Genomic DNA, 18641 nt, shown 5'->3' with positions numbered 1-18641 from the left:
GCTATATGAATACATTTTGATTGATTGATTATTGTCATCAGCTGATCAGAGGAAAGCACGTGTTTAATGTGCACGCCGACTGAAGCCGAGGTCAGTTCGTGGTTGGACGTTTCTGACCACAGGAAATATCATCCAGGTTTAACAGCTGACGGCTTCTCTCCTGTCTGTCCGAACGACCACACCAAGTACAAGATGAGACATTTCAGATGTGACGACAGGATCAAAGATGAATCGAAGCTCTGACAGATCGATTTGGTGCTTTTAGCTGCAGGAGCTCGCACAGTCGCGAGGCCCCAGCCACACCTGCACTGATGTGCATGGCATGCAAATGTCTTCCAAATCACTGCGAGTTTGACTCACAAATGATCGTTTCCATACCTGAAGGACAGGAAAGAAGGTGACTGTGGAAAACTCCCCACAGTCAGCCGCTGACCGCAGACCGGCAGGTAAGACTCGGGTTTCTCCTCAAAGGCACAAATTCTGATTTTGACCCGTTTGCAGCTCGATCGATCACAGAGCCGTTTGTTGTTTCACGCTTCTTCAGATTTGATTGAACATTAGCTCGGCCCGGTTTTCTTTTTCATACATTTGTATTTTGATAAAATGTTTTTGTACTTTTAAAATATTTGACTTTATTGCATGTGATCTATTTTCTGATTTATTATTTAAGCATTAAACGTGTTTGAGTTTGTGTTTGCAGTTTTTCAGTGTTTCCTGATATTTTTCATTTGTGTCGACAGAAGCTTCATATCAAAGCCACTTCTGTAATTTGATGATAAACTGAGGTAAATGTGACGTCATATCTCAGATGATTTTGAACTCAAAGTTAAGCAGCAGCAGGACATTAACCTCATGTGATCCTTTGTTTCTTTACGTGTCTTTGTACGTCGCAGGGAGACGTTGGTGTTTTTCCTCCATCATGTATCCTTTGGTCCTCCTGCTGCTGCTGGGAGCGAGGAGCTCAGGTAAACGCGACGATCAGCACACCTGGGCTTCTTTTGGGTCACCTGCAGTTTGGGGTCATAGATGCTACATGTGAAATATTACAGACTGTATGAAGAGTATCACTCCTCCCACCTGCTCACTGCAAAAGAGCTTTAGGATCCAAATTATAAGTCAACAGTGCAATAGACTCAATACTTGAAATGTGCAATTCACTTGTATTTTTATTTTTTATTCCTATTTATTCTATTTATCCCCTTTGTATATTTTATTTATATTTGTCTCTGTATTTATATATGTGTGTGTGTGTGTGTGTGTGTGTGTGTGTGTGTGTGTGTGTGTGTGTATGTGTATGTATGTATGTATACACACACACACACACGGAACGCCATAACCAAATGGCCGGCATAGTGTACAGGAACATCTGTGCCGAGTAGAACCTGGAAGTCCCGAGGTCAAAATGGGAGATGCCCCCAAGGGTGGTGGAGAATGACCGAGCTAAGATCCTGTGGGACTTCCAGATACAGACGGACAAAATGGTGGTGGCTAACCAACCGGACATAGTGGTGGTAGACAAACAGAAGAAGGCGGCCGTAGTGATCGATGTAGCGGTTCCGAATGACAGCAATATCAGGAAGAAGGAACACGAGAAGCTGGAGAAATACCAAGGGCTCAGAGAAGAGCTCGAGAGGATGTGGAGGGTGAAGGTAACGGTGGTCCCCGTGGTAATCGGAGCACTAGGTGCGGTGACTCCCAAGCTAGGCGAGTGACTCCAGCAGATCCCGGGAACAACATCGGAGATCTCTGTCCAGAAGAGCGCAGTCCTGGGAACAGCTAAGATACTGCACAGGACCCTCAAGCTCCCAGGCCTCTGGTAGAGGACCCGAGCTTGAAGGATAAACCGCCCGCAGGGGCGTGCTGGGTGTTTTTATATATATATATATATATATATATATATATATATATATATATATATATATATATATATATATATATATATATATATATATATATATATATATATATTAGTCGAATTTCCCAGAGGAACCCACCCGAGGGATTAATAAAGTTCTATCTTATAATAAGAATTCAAAACTCAAACCGAACATTCATTACTGACATTTAATCTTGACATTGTCATTAACCCATCTTTACTAACAAACTGCAGCTTGTTGGAACCCATCATTTTATTCTCCAGTATAATCTGCATGCTTACAGTTTGATCTGAAACACTGATAATCCAACTGTGAACCTGCAGTTCCCCTTCTGTCCACCAGAGGCTTCAGCGTAGATGCCACTGTTAACATGAGCATCAGAAATAAACACGTTTACAGCCCGATGTGAAACATAAGCTCCTTTTCCATTAGTACAGGGGTGGGCAATCCCAGGCCCCGAGGGCCGGGGTCCTGCAGGTTTTAGATCTCACCTTGGGTCAACACACCTGAATCACATGATTAGTTCACTACCAGCCTCTGGAGAACTGAAGACATGTTGAGGAGCTAATTTAGCCGTTTAAATCAGCTGTGTTGGTTCATGGACACATCTAAAACCTGCAGGGACACCGGCCCTCGGGGCCTGGAGTTGCCCACCCCTGCATTAGTACCTCCTCGGATCCACTCGCCCCGGTTTCCAGGGTTTCCCATTAGGTCATAGTACCCGGTACTATTTCAGCACCTGCTCAGCCGGGGCTCCAAGCCATCCAAACACGCACTAAAATGTGACATCGTCAGACTGCACGCCACCGATTGGCTGGTCGGTAGCATCTCGTTCACCAAAATCAAAACCGCCATTTATGAAACTCGGGAACGAAGGAAATGGCTAACAAACAACGAGTGTGAGGAAAGCCACAGACCGAGCGGCGGGCTTACGTTCGCTTCGACCTCCACCTTTGCTGTAGTGTTTGTGTCACATAATAATGACGTCGCAGACATGTTTCTATGACGACAAGCATGTACACACGGTCGTGGTGGGTTGCAAAGGAAAAGCAGTCAACCCGGGCAGATAAAGGGGAAAAGGGCTGCAGATGCTGCGTCTTCATAACAACAGAGGGGGGGCTTTTCTATTCCTGCTCAGCTGATCGAGTGTACCTGAGTTTCTGTGCTCGGCTTAAACGTGTCGCTCGAGCTTCAACACGGCTTAAAAGCAGGGTGTCAGTGTAACGTCATCCCTGTTAGCCTTCAGCTTTTCTGCTCTTTGGTCTTTATGAAAATAAACAGAAGCTCCACCCACCTGCTCTCAAACCAGCCAATGAAGTGAAGGGCTCTGTTTCAGGGGCATGGACACTTCCTCTGAGGCGGCGATGGGTGTGTTCAGTCTGTAGTCTGCTTGTTGCTATAGAAATGATCACCTGACTGAAGTTTTCAAGCTTAGCTGCTGTTCAATATGATAATCAGCTGTGGTTTAAAAACAAAAATGGTGATGGCCAAAAGGTGTCAAAGGCCGGCCACGGCCATCTTTAATATACAGTCTGCAATCTGTGATCTTTTGTCCGTGTTTTTACATGTTCTTGATGCCATTTACATTTACCCACTCGATCACCTGCACAGTTTATTCTGTGAGTCAGTGAGACCTGCTGTGATGCATGGACACAAACGTCGTAGCACGATGACAAAGACACGGGCTCGATGTTCATGAGCGGGAAGGACAGGATCAGAAACGAGTCAGAGGGACGAGGTGGTTTGAGGGTGGAGGATAAAGATGGAGCTGCAGGCAGGAGGAAAGAGGTGATGCAGAGGGTTGGTGTGACAGAGGAGGATGCTGGGATAGATCAAGCCAAATTTAAATCAGGCAGGGTTTTTGATTTTCAGAATATTTCTGCTGAATCATCCAGAATTCTCTTTTTATTTGGAATAATTTTCACCAGAATTCCTGAAAATGTGGTAGAAAGGAAGGACAAAGACGGTTCTGTTTCTTCCTCATTAAACAGCTGCTGTGTTTTCTTTCACCAGAGTCCACGGGCCCTGTGCCTTACGACACCGTTGGCCAAAACTTTACCGTTGTGTTTCCGGAGAACATCGCCAGCTACTACCCCAGCCCGCCCACAAACATGGTCATAATCACTGCTTTGAAAAACGAGACAACAGTCCGAGTTCAAGAGTACAGCAATTCTAAGGAACAGGTCCTGGACGCTGGAGTTGTTTGGAAATTCATCGCGAATGCAAGTCTGGAACTCGGGAAGCGAAACATCTCCAACAAAACTCTGACCATTGACAGCAACAAAGATATCACCGTTCAAGCCATCAGCCGTAAAGAAGACAGTCTGCAGACTGCTGTCGTCATACCTACAGACAAACTCGGCACAACGTACCTCATCCCACCAATACCCACAAACAATTATCAGGACTTAGTTGTGCAGACGGTGACGGAGCGAGGCCCGTTCAGAATCATCATCGTCAACGGTGTTCAGCAGCAAAACAACGTGAACGTCGGAGGATTAAAGACGCAAGAAGTTTCCCTCCAGTCAGGCCAGGTTGCTCAGATCTGGTTGAATGAGAGTGCAGGGTTTAAAAACGTGACAGCTGAAAAGCCAGTGGCCGTCCTCTTTGGCCACCCCTGCGCCGTCCAGCGCTACTGCAGCTGCGGGCTGCTGTACGCCATTCTGCCGCCAGCCCCAGGCAGGACGCTGAAGTACTTAGTTCCTCCATTTCTGGCCCAGGATGCCGCGGGAGAGACGATGGTACTTTTGGCACAGAACGATTCCACCAGCGTCACGCCCTACGCCTCAAGCTCACCGACGTATGATGTAGCCGGCACAGCCATCCTCTACCGGCCGGGATTACTTCTCCCTCTGATCCCAACAGCAAACTTTGCCTGCTGCTTTGTGGTCACAGCATTATCCACGATCTCCAAGAACTACGCCGTGATCGTGGTCAGCAGTAACGTCACCGACGGGGTTCGTGTTGGAAATAACCACATATCAAGTGCAGACTGGACGAAACTGGAGGGGACTAATTACAGCTCGATACAAGTTCCTCTGAGTTTGGGTAAAACTGTCATCTGGCACACTTCCTCCAAAATGGCCGTCTACTTTAGCGGGAACAATGGAAGCACTTTGTTTGGGAACCAGGCACCTGTCGTCAGTTCAAGCCCAGGTGAGGAACTGCTGCTGATTTCCACAGTTAGTGATAATATCCACTGTGTGCAGGACACGTCATATGTACCCGTGCATCTAAAAAAACAAAGATCATGAAAAAAGTTTGGTTTGTAATTTAATGCAGACTTTTTATTGTGATGCTTACGTCATTAAAATCAGACGAGATCAGTCGCAGGACTCTCAGTACAGAAACGTCCAGCCTCTGAAGCGTGCTCACCTGAGCGCTCAGCTTGTCCTGCTGAGGTCTCACTGAAGCACAGCTGCTTACAGGCCTTCAGCTTGGATTGGTGTGTCAGATGTTTGGCCTCTCCCACTGATTTGGGGTGTCAGGTCAGGTGAGCTGTGGGCGGGTGCTAAGTCCTTAAAGTTCGTCAGCAGATGGCACACGGCCCCGAATCATCACCGACCGCAGACTCAAGCATCTAAGTGTCTGCTCGTCAAGAGTCCGGGAGCCTGATGCTGCCTTTCATTTCCAAGAGAACTTGGACAGAGCAACAGTCCCGTTCTTTCCCTCTTTAGTCCAGATAAGATGTCTCTGATGCTGTCGTGGGTTCAGGAGTGCTTTGATAGTAGGAGCGTGAGGTGGCTCCTGATGCTTGGACACCAGCCTCGGTGCACTCCACAGGAAGATCTCCCACGTTTTGTAGAGCTGCAGGCGTCATTCCCGTTTACCTTCCATTAATATGCTGCACTGTCAGTACAGCCAGCCTGACTCCACCCTCCCCGTGGAGCCTGTCGGCGATCTTCGTCTGGACAGGAGTGTTCCTCACGGTTGTGAGGCCTGAACTAGAAGGATAAATGGTGAAAATGGCCTGCATTTGTAAAGCGCTTTACTAGTCCCTAAGGACCCCAAAGCACTTTACACAATCATCCACACACACATTCACACACTGGTGATGGCAGCTACATTGTAGCCACAGCCGCCCTGGGGCGCACTGACAGAGGCGAGGCTGCCAGACACTGGCGCCACCGGGCCCTCTGACCACCACCAGTAGGCAACGGGTGAAGCGTCTTGCTCAAGGACACAACGACCGAGACTGTCCGAGCCGGGCTCGAACCGGCAACCTTCCAAACTGCCAACTCTTGAGCCACGATCGCCGCTGCAGCTCACACATGTGAGCCATGATCAGCAAAATAAAGCAGAAATAAATAAAGAATCCAGAAATGTTTACCTTTGAAGCTAAACTTTGATTTATATAAGTGGGAAAAATGGGACTCAAGAATGGAAACACAAACGTCAGACGCACAGAGCAGTGATGGAGCTGCGATAACAACAACAACTGAAATACAAACTAGAACAGATTTAAAGAAAGAACCCGATGAGAGCAAACAGGAGCCCAGGGAAAAAGCAAGCGTCGACTCTTTAGCTGCTTCCTTCCAATAAATGTGAACGACTGCACCCTAAAATTTACGCCTCGGACGTTTGCTTTAATGTTTAGTCTTGTGAAACCTCTGATTTCAGCCTTTTCTTCTTCTTCTTCCCGAACAGATTTCAGGGGCTGCGCCGTGACCCCCGAGGTTCTAGACTTGGAAGAACAACCCAGCGACTGGCGTGAATCTTTTAAAGCCTGCGCTGATCGCAAACTAGAGCTGCTCTGCCTGTCAAGCGCCGACCTCCAGAAACAGATCTATGGCAAACTTTACCAGAACAGGTCTTTAACTAACAACACTGTACAAGAGGTGTGGATCGGCATGCGGCGCAGCTCGCTGAACGGGGAGTGGTTCTGGGTGAACGGGGACAGCGTCAACAGCACCACCTGGGGTGACGGCGAGCCCGGTGGGGTGGAGGAAGGCCAGTGCACCATCATGAGTCTGGGAAACGGCACGGGCTTTGAGTGGAGCGACGACGACTGCTGCATGGATGCTCATTATATCTGCTACAAGGAGCCGGAGCTCTTCCCCATATAGGACAGGAGCTCTGCAGCTCTGCACTGTCATTAGTTTCACTACACATCCTGTTCACGTATAAGCATGCTGTAGCTGCCAGTCACATTTTATGGCTCTGTAGAAGAAAAACATGTACTCTAGTTTAGTCTGAGGGTCTCACGCTCTGCTTGGTGAGACACCTGAACAGCAACCAGCAGCATCTTAGTCCTGAAAACCGAAGCAAATGTGTAACTAAGCATTTAAGAAAGTTTCACTTTGCAGAGGATGTTCCTGCTGATCTGACTGGGAAATGTTACGATCGTTGGGAACCAGTATGCAGCATCACTGGTTTCCTGTTTGATTGTAATCTGAGGAGAGTGAGCTGTTATTTGTCACTATTTAAAGTGTTTGAGCTTCGTGTGTTTGTAATAATCGGCTCTGCAGAAGCTTCAGCAGAGTGATGCTAACTCGTATTTACTGTTTGCTCTTAGATTACGGTTTCTGGGATAAACGATCAGCTGCTGATAGAATACTTTTCTATAATAACTGAAGATGTAAATTCAAGTGTGATTTTATTCTTTAAGGAGTCCTAAACCGAGCTGAATGTAAGTTTACAGGTAACCTCGTCATCCTGATGCTTTATATTATTTACCGGTTTGAAGTCAGCAGAGTTTGCATGTTGAACTGTTGAATCTGCAGTCTGATTGGTCAGAATCATCTATGCACCAGTTTTATTGTAAAAATGATTATTCCAGTCAATCATGGACTCAGTGACACATCAATAAATCTGTTTTGCTGTGACAAACTGGACGCTGGTGTCTTTTATTTGTTCCCAGTACAGAAACGTCCAAAACGATTCACATCTTTACACCTTTAAACTCTAAATGTTCTTTATTGTCAGGCTAACAATTTAAAGACTTCAGTAACTTTACTGTTAAATGGATTTAATGTCCAACAACAACATTAATGAGCAAATTTCAACAAATATTAAGTTTGCAGATGATGTGCATCTTTATTCATCAGTTGTTTCAGACTTTATTTCCTCAAGTTTCCTGTAAAAACCTGAAATCATTTGGTAATTAAAGGCAAGACAAGTTTATTTGTATAGCACAATTCAACAACAAGGTGATTCAAAGTGCTTTACAGAGACATTAGAAACAAGAACAAATAAAAAGCATGATTTAAAATTGATTAAAACAAGCAAATAAACTAACTAATTAACAAACAAACAAACAAACAACAGTATATAAAATCAAAACAGATAAAATCAGAGATAAAATCAGTAGTTAAAATGTAAGTTTTGAAATTTAAGCTTAAAGTGTGGATTTGGTGCTTTATTCAAATGCAGCTGAGAACAGGTGAGTCTTCAACCTGGATTTAAATAAACTGAGTGTTTCAGCTGATCTGAGGCTTTCTGGGAGTTTGTTCCAGATATAAGGAGCATAAAAGCTGAATGCAGCTTCTCCGTGTCTGGTTCTGACTCTGGGAACTGATAAAAGACCGGATCCAGATGACCTGAGGGATCTGGAAGGTTCATACTGGGTCAGGAGGTCATTGATGTATTTTGGTCCTAAACCATTCAGAGCTTTATAGACCAGCATCAGAACTTTAAAGTCTATCCTCTGACGGACAGGCAGCCAGTGTAAAGACCTCAGAGCTGGACTGATGTGGTCCACTTTTTTGGTCTTAGTGAGGACTCGAGCAGCAGAGTTCTGAATGAGCTGTAGTTGTCTGACTGATTTTTTAGGTAGACCTGTAAAGATGCTGTTACAGTAATCAAGCCTACTAAAGATGAATGCATGGACTAGTTTTTCCAGCTCCTGTTGAGACATCAGATCTTTTATCCTTGAAATATTCTTGAGGTGATAGTAAGCTGACTTTGTTATTGTCTTAATGTGTTTTTCTAAGTTTAGGTCTGCATCCATCACTACACCCAAATTTCTCGCCTGGTTTGTGGTTTTTAGATCTATAGATTGAAGTTCTCTGGTGACCTGTAATTGTTTTTCTTTGGCGCCAAAGACTATTACCTCAGTTTTGTTTTTGTTTAGCTGGAGAAAATTGTGGCACAACCAGTCATTGATTTCCTCAATGCATTTACCAAGAGCCTGTACAGGGCCTCGGTCTCCTGGTGACATTGTGATATATATTTGTGTGTCATCTGCATAGCTGTGATAGTTTATTTTGTTGTTGTTTATAATCTGTGCCAGTGGGAGCATGTAGATGTTAAACAGAAGGGGTCCCAAGATGGAACCTTGGGGAACTCCACATGTGATACTTGTCTGCTCAGATGTGAAGTTACCTATTGATACAAAGTATTTCCTGTTTTCTACGTATGTTTTGAACCAGTTTAGTGCAGTTCCTGAAAGACCTGTCCAGTTCTCCAGTCGTTTGAGTAATATGTTGTGGTCAACTGTATCAAATGCTGCACTGAGATCCAGTAAAACTAGGACTGACATTTTTCCACTGTCTGTATTCAGACATATGTCATTAAACACTTTGGTCAGAGCGGTTTCAGTGCTGTGGTTCTGTCTAAAACCTGACTGGAAGGCATCGTAGCAGTTATTCTGTTTTAAGAAGTAACTGAGCTGTTGAGAAACTGCTTTTTCAATGGTCTTACTTAAAAATGGGAGATTTGAGATCGGCCTGTAGTTGTTCATTTGTGTCTTGTCAAGATTGTCCTTTTTCAGTATAGGTTTGATTACAGCAGTTTTTAGTGATTCTGGAAACACACCTGATAATAAAGAAAAGTTGACGATCTGTAACAGGTCTGACTCTAAAGTCTTTGAGACCTTTTTGAAAAAACTTGTTGGCAGGACATCTAAACAGCAGGAGGAGGAGTTCAGTTGACCTAAGATGTCCTCCAGGTCTTTGCTGTTAATAGGTTGAAACTGTTTCATGGTGTTTAAACAGTTTTTTGGTGGACACAGTACATATCCTGGATCTGCTGTTGATGTACCAATTGCTTGTCTAATTTTTTGGATTTTTTCAGTGAAGAATTTGGCAAAGTCATTGCAGGCCATGGTCGAATGAAGTTCAGCTGCCACTGGCACAGGAGGGTTTGTTAGCCTGTCAACTGTAGAAAATAAGACCCGAGCATTATGGCTGTTTTTAGTGATGATGTCAGAGAAGTAGGACCTCCTTGCACTCCTCAGTTGTAAATTATAATTGTGAAGTTTCTCTTTATAAATGTCATAATGAACCTGGAGGTTTGTTTTTCTCCATCTGCGCTCAGCTTTCCTACACTCTCTTTTTTCTTTTTTCACCAGTGTGGAGTTTCTCCATGGAGACTTTTTCCTTCCAGAGATAACCTTCACCTTAATGGGAGCAATAGTGTCCATTACATTTAACATGTTAGCATTGAAGCTATTGACGAGCTCATTGACTGACCCTCTGGACAGGTCAGGTGTTAATGGGAAGACCTGGTTAAAAATTGCACTACTGTCTTCAGTTATACACCGTTTTGTGATCACTGTTGTTGATATATTTGTGTGGGCTGAGATTTTACTTTCAAAGAAAACACAGTAATGATCAGACAGGCCCACATCAGACACAGTAACCTTTGAAATGCTCAGGCCTTTGGAGATCAGTAGGTCAAGAGTGTGTCCTCTATTATGTGTGGCCTCTGTTACATGCTGAGTCAGCCCAAAGTTGCCCAGAGTGTTACTCAGGTCTTTAGTCCCTTTGTCCTGAGGGTTGTCCACATGGATGTTAAAATCCCCAACAATAATTACACAGTCAAAATCAACACAGATCACAGACAGCAGTTCACTGAGGTCATTAAAAAAGTCTGTGCAGTATTTGGGAGGCCTGTAAACATTAAGAAACACAACTTTGGATGGGGCCTTCAGCTGTAAAGCCACATATTCAAAAGACTGAAAACTTCCAGGAGATAGCTGCTTACATTGAAATGATTCATTAAATAAGACAGCAACCCCTCCTCCTCTCCTGCTCACCCTGGCCTCACTGATAAAACTGTAGCTAGGAGGGGTCGTCTCGATGAGAACAGCTCCACTGTTACTTTGGTCCAACCAAGTTTCAGTTAAAAACATAAAATCAAGGCTGTGCTCAGTGATTAAATCATTAATTAAAAATGTTTTCCCAGCTAAAGATCTAATGTTTAATAAAGCCAACTTAAGTGTTTTAGAGGTATTACTTGTCCCCTCGTGTTTGGGAGCAGTCTGTGGCACACAAGGTATGTTTACTATGTTTAAAGATCTTTTAGAGTGCAGCTCTCTGTGTTTTGACCAGGCCACATGTCTCCTGTCACCTAAAAGTACAGAGATTTTAAAACCTTCTAGTAAACAGGGTCCCAGCTTCTCCTGGGAAAAGTCATCACTGCCATAATCCTCGCAGCCCGGACCCTCCACACATCACGCATCAGACTGCGGAGACAGGGCATGAAGAGGAACTAAGGGGGGCGAGGCTGGGCAATGTGACTTCGATTGCTCTGTTGAGGGTGGGGCTCGATGGCGAACCTTTGGCCGCTCTGGTGGGGGGTTTATGGGGGACAAAAAGGGATTGGGACGGGGGGTAGATCTGAGCCCAGCATTGACCCGCTCCATCATCTCCTCAGTGAATTTCAGGTGTGGGGAGGAGGGAGAAAGGGAGGGGGAGGAGGGTGATGGCCTGTCAGGGGTTTGGGGGACTGGGGAAGGTCGTGGTCCCTGGTCCTGGTCGTTGGTGTTGTTGAGAGAGTTGGAGGCAAATAGGGACCCCTCTTCTTGCCTTAGATGTCTCTCCTTTCTGAGGCTCTTCCCGGGTGGGGGCAGATGGAGCTCCTCCTCAAGGTTTCTGCTGGGCTTTGTCTGTTCTTGGAGTTCTGTTTGTTCCTCTTTATGAGATAACTCCTCGTTTATCTCAGCCTTGGCACCAAGCACGGATGGATGACGTATGGAATAAAACAAGTTGGAGGTGAACAGTTTCACCCCTGACTTGTTAAAATTAAATCCATTTGCTTTGAACAGATGCCTGCGTTCCCAAAAAATATTAAAGTTGTCGATAAAGTGCACTGAGTGGTCAGTACATGCTGATATAAGCCATTTATTCAGTGTAAACAACCTGCTGAATCTCTCGTCTCCTCCTCTGACCGGCGGTACAGGTCCACTGATGAATACAGCTGCATTCAGAGAGTTTACAGTGTTTAATAATCCAGTAAAGTCCCGTTTCAGAACCTCCGACTGTTGTTTGGACACATCGTTTGACCCTGTATGCAGAACAATGTTTGTCACAGTTGGATATTCATCTGCAATTTGAAGAATTCTCTCCTTCAGGTTGTTGACCATATCGTTAGGAAAGCAGAGGACTTTAGTGTTCTTACCGCACATCCTTTGTACATCCTTTACGGCAGAGTCACCCACAATCAGAGTTTCAGGCCTAGCCTTTAGCTTTCCCTGTGGCCTTTCACTTTTCAACAGATTTTCAGACCTTATTTCGCTGCTTTTAGATGGATGGTTGTCCGATATAGATCCAGGGTCCTTTGATAGTGGAGCAAATCTGTTCTGCAGTTTCACATTCAGTTGTTTTGAAGGTTTGTTGTTAACCTTCCTATTCACAGTTGTCCAGTCCTGTTTCCTCTCGTATACAGGGGTAGAAGAGCTTCTCTGTCTCGTAGGAAGTGAAGGCCAGTCGGTTTCAGAGATTTCAGCTCGCTGTGCCCTGCCTGTGATACGTCCTCCCCCTTCCAGGAGACATGATTTATGTCTTGGTTTTGCACCAAGACAGTCTAAGGGGGGATTATCACTTGAGGATTTATAATAATGCACAGAGTCTACTTTCTTGGTCATGTTATCTGTGCTCCTTAGCTGTGTACTAGCTTGCTCATCGCCATTGTTTTGAATCAAAGGCAAGGTTGTTTCATTTCCACACAGTCCATTTACCTCCACGTTTACTTCTAAGCGATGAATTTTTGTCTCCAGTACTGCAATCTTCTGCAGGAGGCTGTGGTAGTCATCTGTGGAGAGGGAAGGCATCTTGTTGCTAGTTAGCCTAGCGGTTAGCACCTTTCCAGGCTATTGAGGCTGCTCGGTGCCCAGACGCTGTAATCAGGCTTCAGCTGTGTCTAGGCCACAGACACACGGAGCGCTGAGGACAAGGTAACCATAAAATATTGCTGTTTCTGTTAAGAACACTCTAGTCCTAATGATCTACAAGTGTCCAGAAGTTATCGCAGGTAAGCTCACACGGAAAAAAGGGAAAAAATCAGCATAAAAATCAATAAAAATCAATATAAGAAGCAAAGCATTCAAGAGCAAAGAGATGAAGCGTCCACGTCCAAAGCAAAAACAAAGCAAACAATTCTCATTCTACTTAATTCTAGTGGGTTTTATTGCTTAAATAAAGAAACTTTCAGTAAATGCACATCAAATGTGGCTAATGATGAGCAAATAAATCTCTCAGCCGCCACTTTTTTAGGCACACCCATTTTTGCTCCATGGCACAGATCTGTAAGGCGCTTATGATCCGTGATGATGTGAAGCTGAGGACTCCTCAGCGTCATGTTCACCCAATCAGCTCGAAGCAGGAATCATACACAGATCTTTTTACGTTTATGACCTCAGCAGCGAGGCATGCATTTGTCTCATCAGCATGAAGACATGTTTATGTTTACTGTTTGATCAGCTTCTAGATCATACTGTTCTAACTCAATGATTACATATATTTTTACCATGATTATATGACTGGCATCAGTCATTTCCTCCAGCAGCTGAGCCCCTGCAGAGCTCCGCCCTGCACCATCCACACCCCCATCCCCACCAGCAGGAGGACTTTTGCCCCCAGAGACACTGACAGGAGGAGCAGGAGAGGAGGTGAAGCCCCGGCCAGAGAGAGAGGGGGCTGGGGGGGCAGGACATACAGGGTGGCCTGCTCTTTACCCAGTGGGTTGGAGGCGCTGCAGGTGTACTGTTGGCCTGGCTCCACGTCTCTCAGCTGGCTGACGGTGTGGTAGTGGCCGGTGGAGCCCTGAGCCAGCGGCCTGAGCAGAGAGCCCTCCAGCAGGTCGTCCGGGCCGAGCCACTGGACGTCCGGCAGCGGGGAGCCCTGGACCCGACACAGCGCTCTGTACCCGGACTGCTCAGTGCCCTCCACCGACAGGCCCAGGATCTTTGGAGGAGCTGGAGGAGGAGGAAGAGGAGTCAGATGCTGTGGAAGCCTTCATGCATCTTAATCCTACTAGATTAAAGGTTCTAGCTGCGAGCTATCTGTTGTAATAGAAAATCCACCCTTAAAATCAGCTGACTGTGTTTCACAAAGCTTCAGTACACCAAGCTGAAGAACAAGTGCTGGACTCTTTCTGGGTCAGCTGTGGGCAGAGTGATTTGGGCGGTACCTTCCACTCTCAGTCTGGTCCCCATCTTGTCCTCGAAGCTGATGTGTTCTCGTCCTTGAACCTCCACTCGGCAGTAGTAGCGTCCATTATCCTGCAGGATGGTGTTACTGATGCGCAGCGACAGGTCGTGCTCCCGCGGGTTTCCCTCCAGCCGATAGCGCTGGTCCTGCTTCGGCCCCGGCTCACAGGTGGGGGCTCCGGACCGGCTGGTGCAGCGGTACAGGACGGTGGCTCCCTGCCCGTGGCCCAGACGCCACACGACCTGCAGGGAGGAATGCTGGGAGTGCTGCGGATGGCCGAAGGTGCACGGCAGCACCACCGGGTAGCCCTCGATGCCTCGTACCTCCGGCTGAACCTTCACAAACCAGCCGTCTTCTGCAGAGCTGAGGGCTGATGGGAAAAAACAGTAGTTCAAGTAAAAATCTGTTATAAGTAGCAGAATGTTGCTGTTGTTGCTGGACAACCACAGAAGAAGCTTAAACTTCATTGTTTGCTGACATCACCTGAGAGGCTAAGTGCAGCTGTTATGCAGCCACCTACCACTAGCTGGTGCTGTAGCTGCAGCAGGGTATCAGTGCTCAGTGAGCTGTTGGAGTCCCTGAACTCTGTAATGCTGTTAGCAAAATGACCAACAGCACAATGATTCATGGCGACTGGCTATGAGTGTGCAGAGTCGTGACCACGCCCACTCACCGTCTGGAAACAAGGATACAAAAGCTCCCTGCAGCTTTTCCTTAAACCTGAACCACTGAATCATTGTGCTTTACCTCCTTTGTCACAATAATCTAACATCATTATTTTACTTAAGACCTGAAAACAAAAACCGTCAGATGACTCACAGACCTGTAATCAGACCTCTCAGAACTGGAGCAGTCGCCCCCTGGTGGTCATTACAAATACAAGTTTGGGTTTGTGAAGCACTGATGTGATTCAGAGACACAACAGACGCACAAATGGCAAATAAAGCACACTTATTATACATTTGGCTCATTTTTAAGCTTCTCATCACTTTTCTAAAGTTCTGCCGTTTCTCTGAAAGAATCTGTGAGGATGCTTCTGTCTGTATTAAAGCACAGAAATGACATCACATCCTGGCACATTAAGACAACGTGCGTAAATCAGCTCACCTCGTGTGACGGACAGCAGCAGGGTCAGAGTGCTGCAGAGCAGCCGGGCGTCCATGATCCGACCAGATAAGACAAAGAAACAGGACGGCTGTGTGAGTGTGTGTGTGTGTGTGTGTGAGTCTGTGTCTGTGTGAGTGTGTGTGAGTCAGTCCCTCCCAGGACGTCGCTCATGATTTTCCGTTTCTCTATTTATACCCCGTCAAGCTTCCATGTGATCTGAACTTTGCTGTGTTTGCACGACTGAAACCGTGAAGAGGAACTCAGGTCTGAGCTGCAGAAATAAAATCAGCTCAACACGTTTGGATGAAAGTATTCACACCGTGTACTCGTGAACAAGTACAATAGTGTAGAAATACTCCAAGAAATACACGAGTAACATACTGAACGTGCGCATGTCATCCCTGCACTCTGCAGTCTCACAATGTTGTATTATTTTATGTTTCTTTCCTTTCTTAGTGAAATTTTAGATTATTTTAACTACTGTTTTATTTTTAATATTTTATGTACTGAACTGGATCCTGTGTTCTGTCCTCAGGATTCTACATCCTGATTGTAAGTAAAGATAAAACGGTTAATAGTAAAATATTACAGTTTGTATTTTAGATCAAATCGATAAAGAGAACGTGCTGAAAAGCTGACGAGTGGACGGGTGAGGTCAACAGTCGGCAGGTTAGAAGCATTGTTTGTTTGAAATTAAAGTCCTCAAATGTTGACTGATTACATTTCTGCCACCTGGGGGCAGTGTGCTCCCCCTGCATGCGGGGCCTCCCTGCTGCTGTGGAGTCGGGGCGGTCTGCCTTCCCCCACCGCAGGGAAAAGGGTAACACCACCTGGGTCTGGGTGCAGTTCCCCCCTCCAGGGGCAAGGGTACCTAGACCCGGTTTGTAGAGTACGCTTGGGGAGTGTGATCGTGTGCACAGCGTCTCTTTATGTCTGTCATGGTCCTGGGTCGGTGACCCAGCGCTTTTAGTTTGTTATCATTTTCTAGATGATGATTGTTTAAGTTCTGTGTTATATTCGATCTGCCTCTAAGTCTGCGTCTGTACCTGTCTGTCTATGGTGTCTCCCCATCTGTTTGTGAATCTGTCTGTTTAGTTCAATGTCTTGTCTGGTTCCATGTATCTGAGTTTCCTGTCTTATTGTGAAGGTCCGTGTCGTATGTGAGTGTGATCAGTTTACATTTCCCCTGTCCCGTCAGCCCAGATTCCTCCCAGCTGTGTTGCCCTCTTGTCTCTCATCCCCTGATTACTGGTGTGTGCATTTAAGCCCTGTGTGTTCTCCTGCCTGTTGCCGGTTCGTCTGTATTACTCAGTGTCAGTCTGTGTAGCCACCGTGTCTTCTCCCTGCTGTTCATCGTCATCCTCCTCTGCTCGTTTTCATTCAGGTTTGTGCTTTTGTGTTCAATAAATCACCTTCACTCCTCTACGACTGCCTGTGCTTGGATCCTCATTTATTCCACACGGCTCGCCTCGGCAGCCGTGACAATGTCTGTCTCCACGTTGGTTGAGTGTGGAGTAAGTGCATATGAGAGCATGAGGGTGGGAATGGATGTTTGTGTCTGTGTGTGCCTGTATGTCTGTGTCTATATGTCAGGCTGGGTATCAGACGCCACCTCTCTGGGGACATCTCAGGCCCTCCAAGGTTTGGAGGCCTATCTCCCCCCACCACCACTTCCCCTGCCAGTGGCGGACTCCCTCAGACATCGGTGCGTTGGAGGTTCTTTGTGTCCGGGAGTGGGCGTCCAGGTACACACCGGCTCACTCCTTGGCAGCCGCTTATCGGGGCCTGGAGCCTGGGGCTCGCTCGGGCCACTTCGGAGGTGGGGTGCCCCCGGCCTCTCGGCCTGGGGCTCGGTCACTCAGGCGCAGCTGGGGGCCGGCGGAGCTCACGGGCGCGTCACTGCAACCCCCCCTGGCTTCTGCTCCGCGGCTGCTGAGTGAGCCCTCATCTGGGACTCTCCTCAGCTCTTTCTGGGACAGTGGCGCGGCTGCCCCTCTGTTGGTCTTCCTTGGTCTCTTGTGTTCTGGGGGCCTCTGGATGTCTGGAGTTTTGATCTCCTCCATACCTGCTTCATGCCCTGGAGGACGGGGCTGTGGCCCCCCCCCACACCCTCTAGCAGATCATTACATGAAGGAACCTTTTAAAAAAACAAGCGCGTCCATGCTCACAGGTGTACACACGGGTGATCACACCCACAAACTACACCCTTTTTGGCTCCTACCTCAAAGCACACTGTGTTCTGTTGATCTTATGTGCTGCACAATAATGTTTAACATTTAGTATTTACTGTCATATTCCCATATATCATTGTGATGCTGGTTATTCTATTACTCTTGTTCTCTTCTGCTTGCTTTCTTTTTTCTTTCTCAGCAGGTGATCCAGGTGATTGATATATGCATTTATTTCTTTTTTTTTTTTTTTCTGCTCATTCTGTTGATTTTTGTTTTTTGCCCTTCTCCCCCGTCCCTCTTCCCCGCTGTTTTTCTTTCCCTCTTTCTTTCTCCTTTTTCTTTTCCCCAGTCAAGTCTGTCCCGTATCTAGCAAGTGAAAATAAAAAATAAATAAAATAAACAATAAAAGGTGAATCAAATAGACCATTACGGCTGGGATGGTCTATTTGGTAAAGTAAATCCGTTGGGCATCTTTCTTTGCCTTTAGACAACAATTCTGATGCAAAAGAGCCAAACGGGACAGGCAGAAAAAACAAAAAGTATATTTAACCACAAATTTCCGATAAGAAAATTTAAAGTTAAGTTTTGCTCTGTGTTTATTCTGCTTTTGTGATGCAAAGCTACGCTACTGCAGTCCCAGAGCTTGAAACGAGCAAAAGTCCAGAGTTTGAATATAAAATGAAAATGATTTCCAGACTTGGACGTAGCTAAATCCCATGAAGCTGCTGTTCGTGCGTATATGTGTACTAACAGAATGTCTCTCTGCATGCACGTAAATGTTCCTGTGCACATCAGCACGCATCATAAAACAAACACAACAAACAAAAAAACCTGATAAATGGAAGCATGTGACTCAGACTGTGATGCTGTTTTCTTTATATGAACTGAAACTGTTCATGTGCCTCATGCAAGCTTTCACTTCATGATTCCATAATGTTGCTCCACAGTTGGAAACACGTCTTCATTTTAAAACAGTCCCATTAATGTCCCAGTCTGACCCTCACATTTCCACGTTGACCTGGAAATAATGAAAATGTGGAGGATTCAGAAACATTCAAAGGTATTTTAAACTGCAGCCACAGATCGGGATCACTCGAGTCCAAACACAGTGAGTG

General features: G+C 46.0%; 2 protein-coding genes across 3 annotated transcripts; one reads left to right on the top strand and one right to left on the bottom strand.

Annotated features, from left to right (window-relative positions):
- Nucleotides 1-231: 231 nt before the first annotated feature.
- Nucleotides 232-7697, top strand: LOC101486289 (uncharacterized). 2 transcript variants are annotated; one of them, XM_076886377.1, is made up of 5 exons: nucleotides 232-446; nucleotides 741-785; nucleotides 894-965; nucleotides 3891-5033; nucleotides 6525-7697. In XM_076886377.1, the coding sequence occupies exons 3-5, from the start codon at nucleotides 920-922 to the stop codon at nucleotides 6941-6943; spliced, it is 1608 nt and encodes a 535-aa protein (XP_076742492.1). In that variant the 5' UTR covers nucleotides 232-446; nucleotides 741-785; nucleotides 894-919; the 3' UTR covers nucleotides 6944-7697. The 2 variants fall into 2 exon arrangements, with proteins under 2 accessions (XP_076742492.1, XP_076742496.1); XM_076886381.1 differs by lacking the exon at nucleotides 232-446 and having other exon boundaries at nucleotides 702-785.
- A 5504-nt stretch (nucleotides 7698-13201) lies between these two features.
- On the bottom strand, nucleotides 13202-15478 carry LOC143419495 (sialic acid-binding Ig-like lectin 15). The gene is made up of 3 exons (XM_076886389.1): nucleotides 15356-15478; nucleotides 14229-14618; nucleotides 13202-14013 (listed from the first exon to the last, which is right to left on the bottom strand). The coding sequence occupies exons 1-3, from the start codon at nucleotides 15408-15410 to the stop codon at nucleotides 13589-13591; spliced, it is 870 nt and encodes a 289-aa protein (XP_076742504.1). The 5' UTR covers nucleotides 15411-15478; the 3' UTR covers nucleotides 13202-13588.
- Nucleotides 15479-18641: the final 3163 nt, after the last annotated feature.

This window comes from Maylandia zebra, linkage group LG1 (assembly GCF_041146795.1).
Source record: "Maylandia zebra isolate NMK-2024a linkage group LG1, Mzebra_GT3a, whole genome shotgun sequence".
NCBI lineage: Eukaryota > Metazoa > Chordata > Actinopteri > Cichliformes > Cichlidae > Maylandia > Maylandia zebra.
The sequence above is the reverse complement of the archived record's forward strand: the minus strand, read 5'-3'. Positions and strand labels throughout refer to the sequence as shown.

Coding starts and splice junctions, on each gene's coding strand:
- LOC101486289 (XM_076886377.1), top strand. CDS start 920: ATGTATCCTTTGGTCCTCCTGCTGCTGCTGGGAGCGAGGAGCTCAG. Junction 966..3,890: donor GCTGGGAGCGAGGAGCTCAG/GTAAACGCGACG, acceptor TTCTTTCACCAG/AGTCCACGGGCCCTGTGCCT. Junction 5,034..6,524: donor TGTCGTCAGTTCAAGCCCAG/GTGAGGAACTGC, acceptor CTTCCCGAACAG/ATTTCAGGGGCTGCGCCGTG.
- LOC143419495 (XM_076886389.1), bottom strand. CDS start 15,410: ATGGACGCCCGGCTGCTCTGCAGCACTCTGACCCTGCTGCTGTCCGTC. Junction 14,619..15,355: donor GCTGCTGTCCGTCACACGAG/GTGAGCTGATTT, acceptor TTTTCCCATCAG/CCCTCAGCTCTGCAGAAGAC. Junction 14,014..14,228: donor GACCAGACTGAGAGTGGAAG/GTACCGCCCAAA, acceptor CTCCTCCTCCAG/CTCCTCCAAAGATCCTGGGC.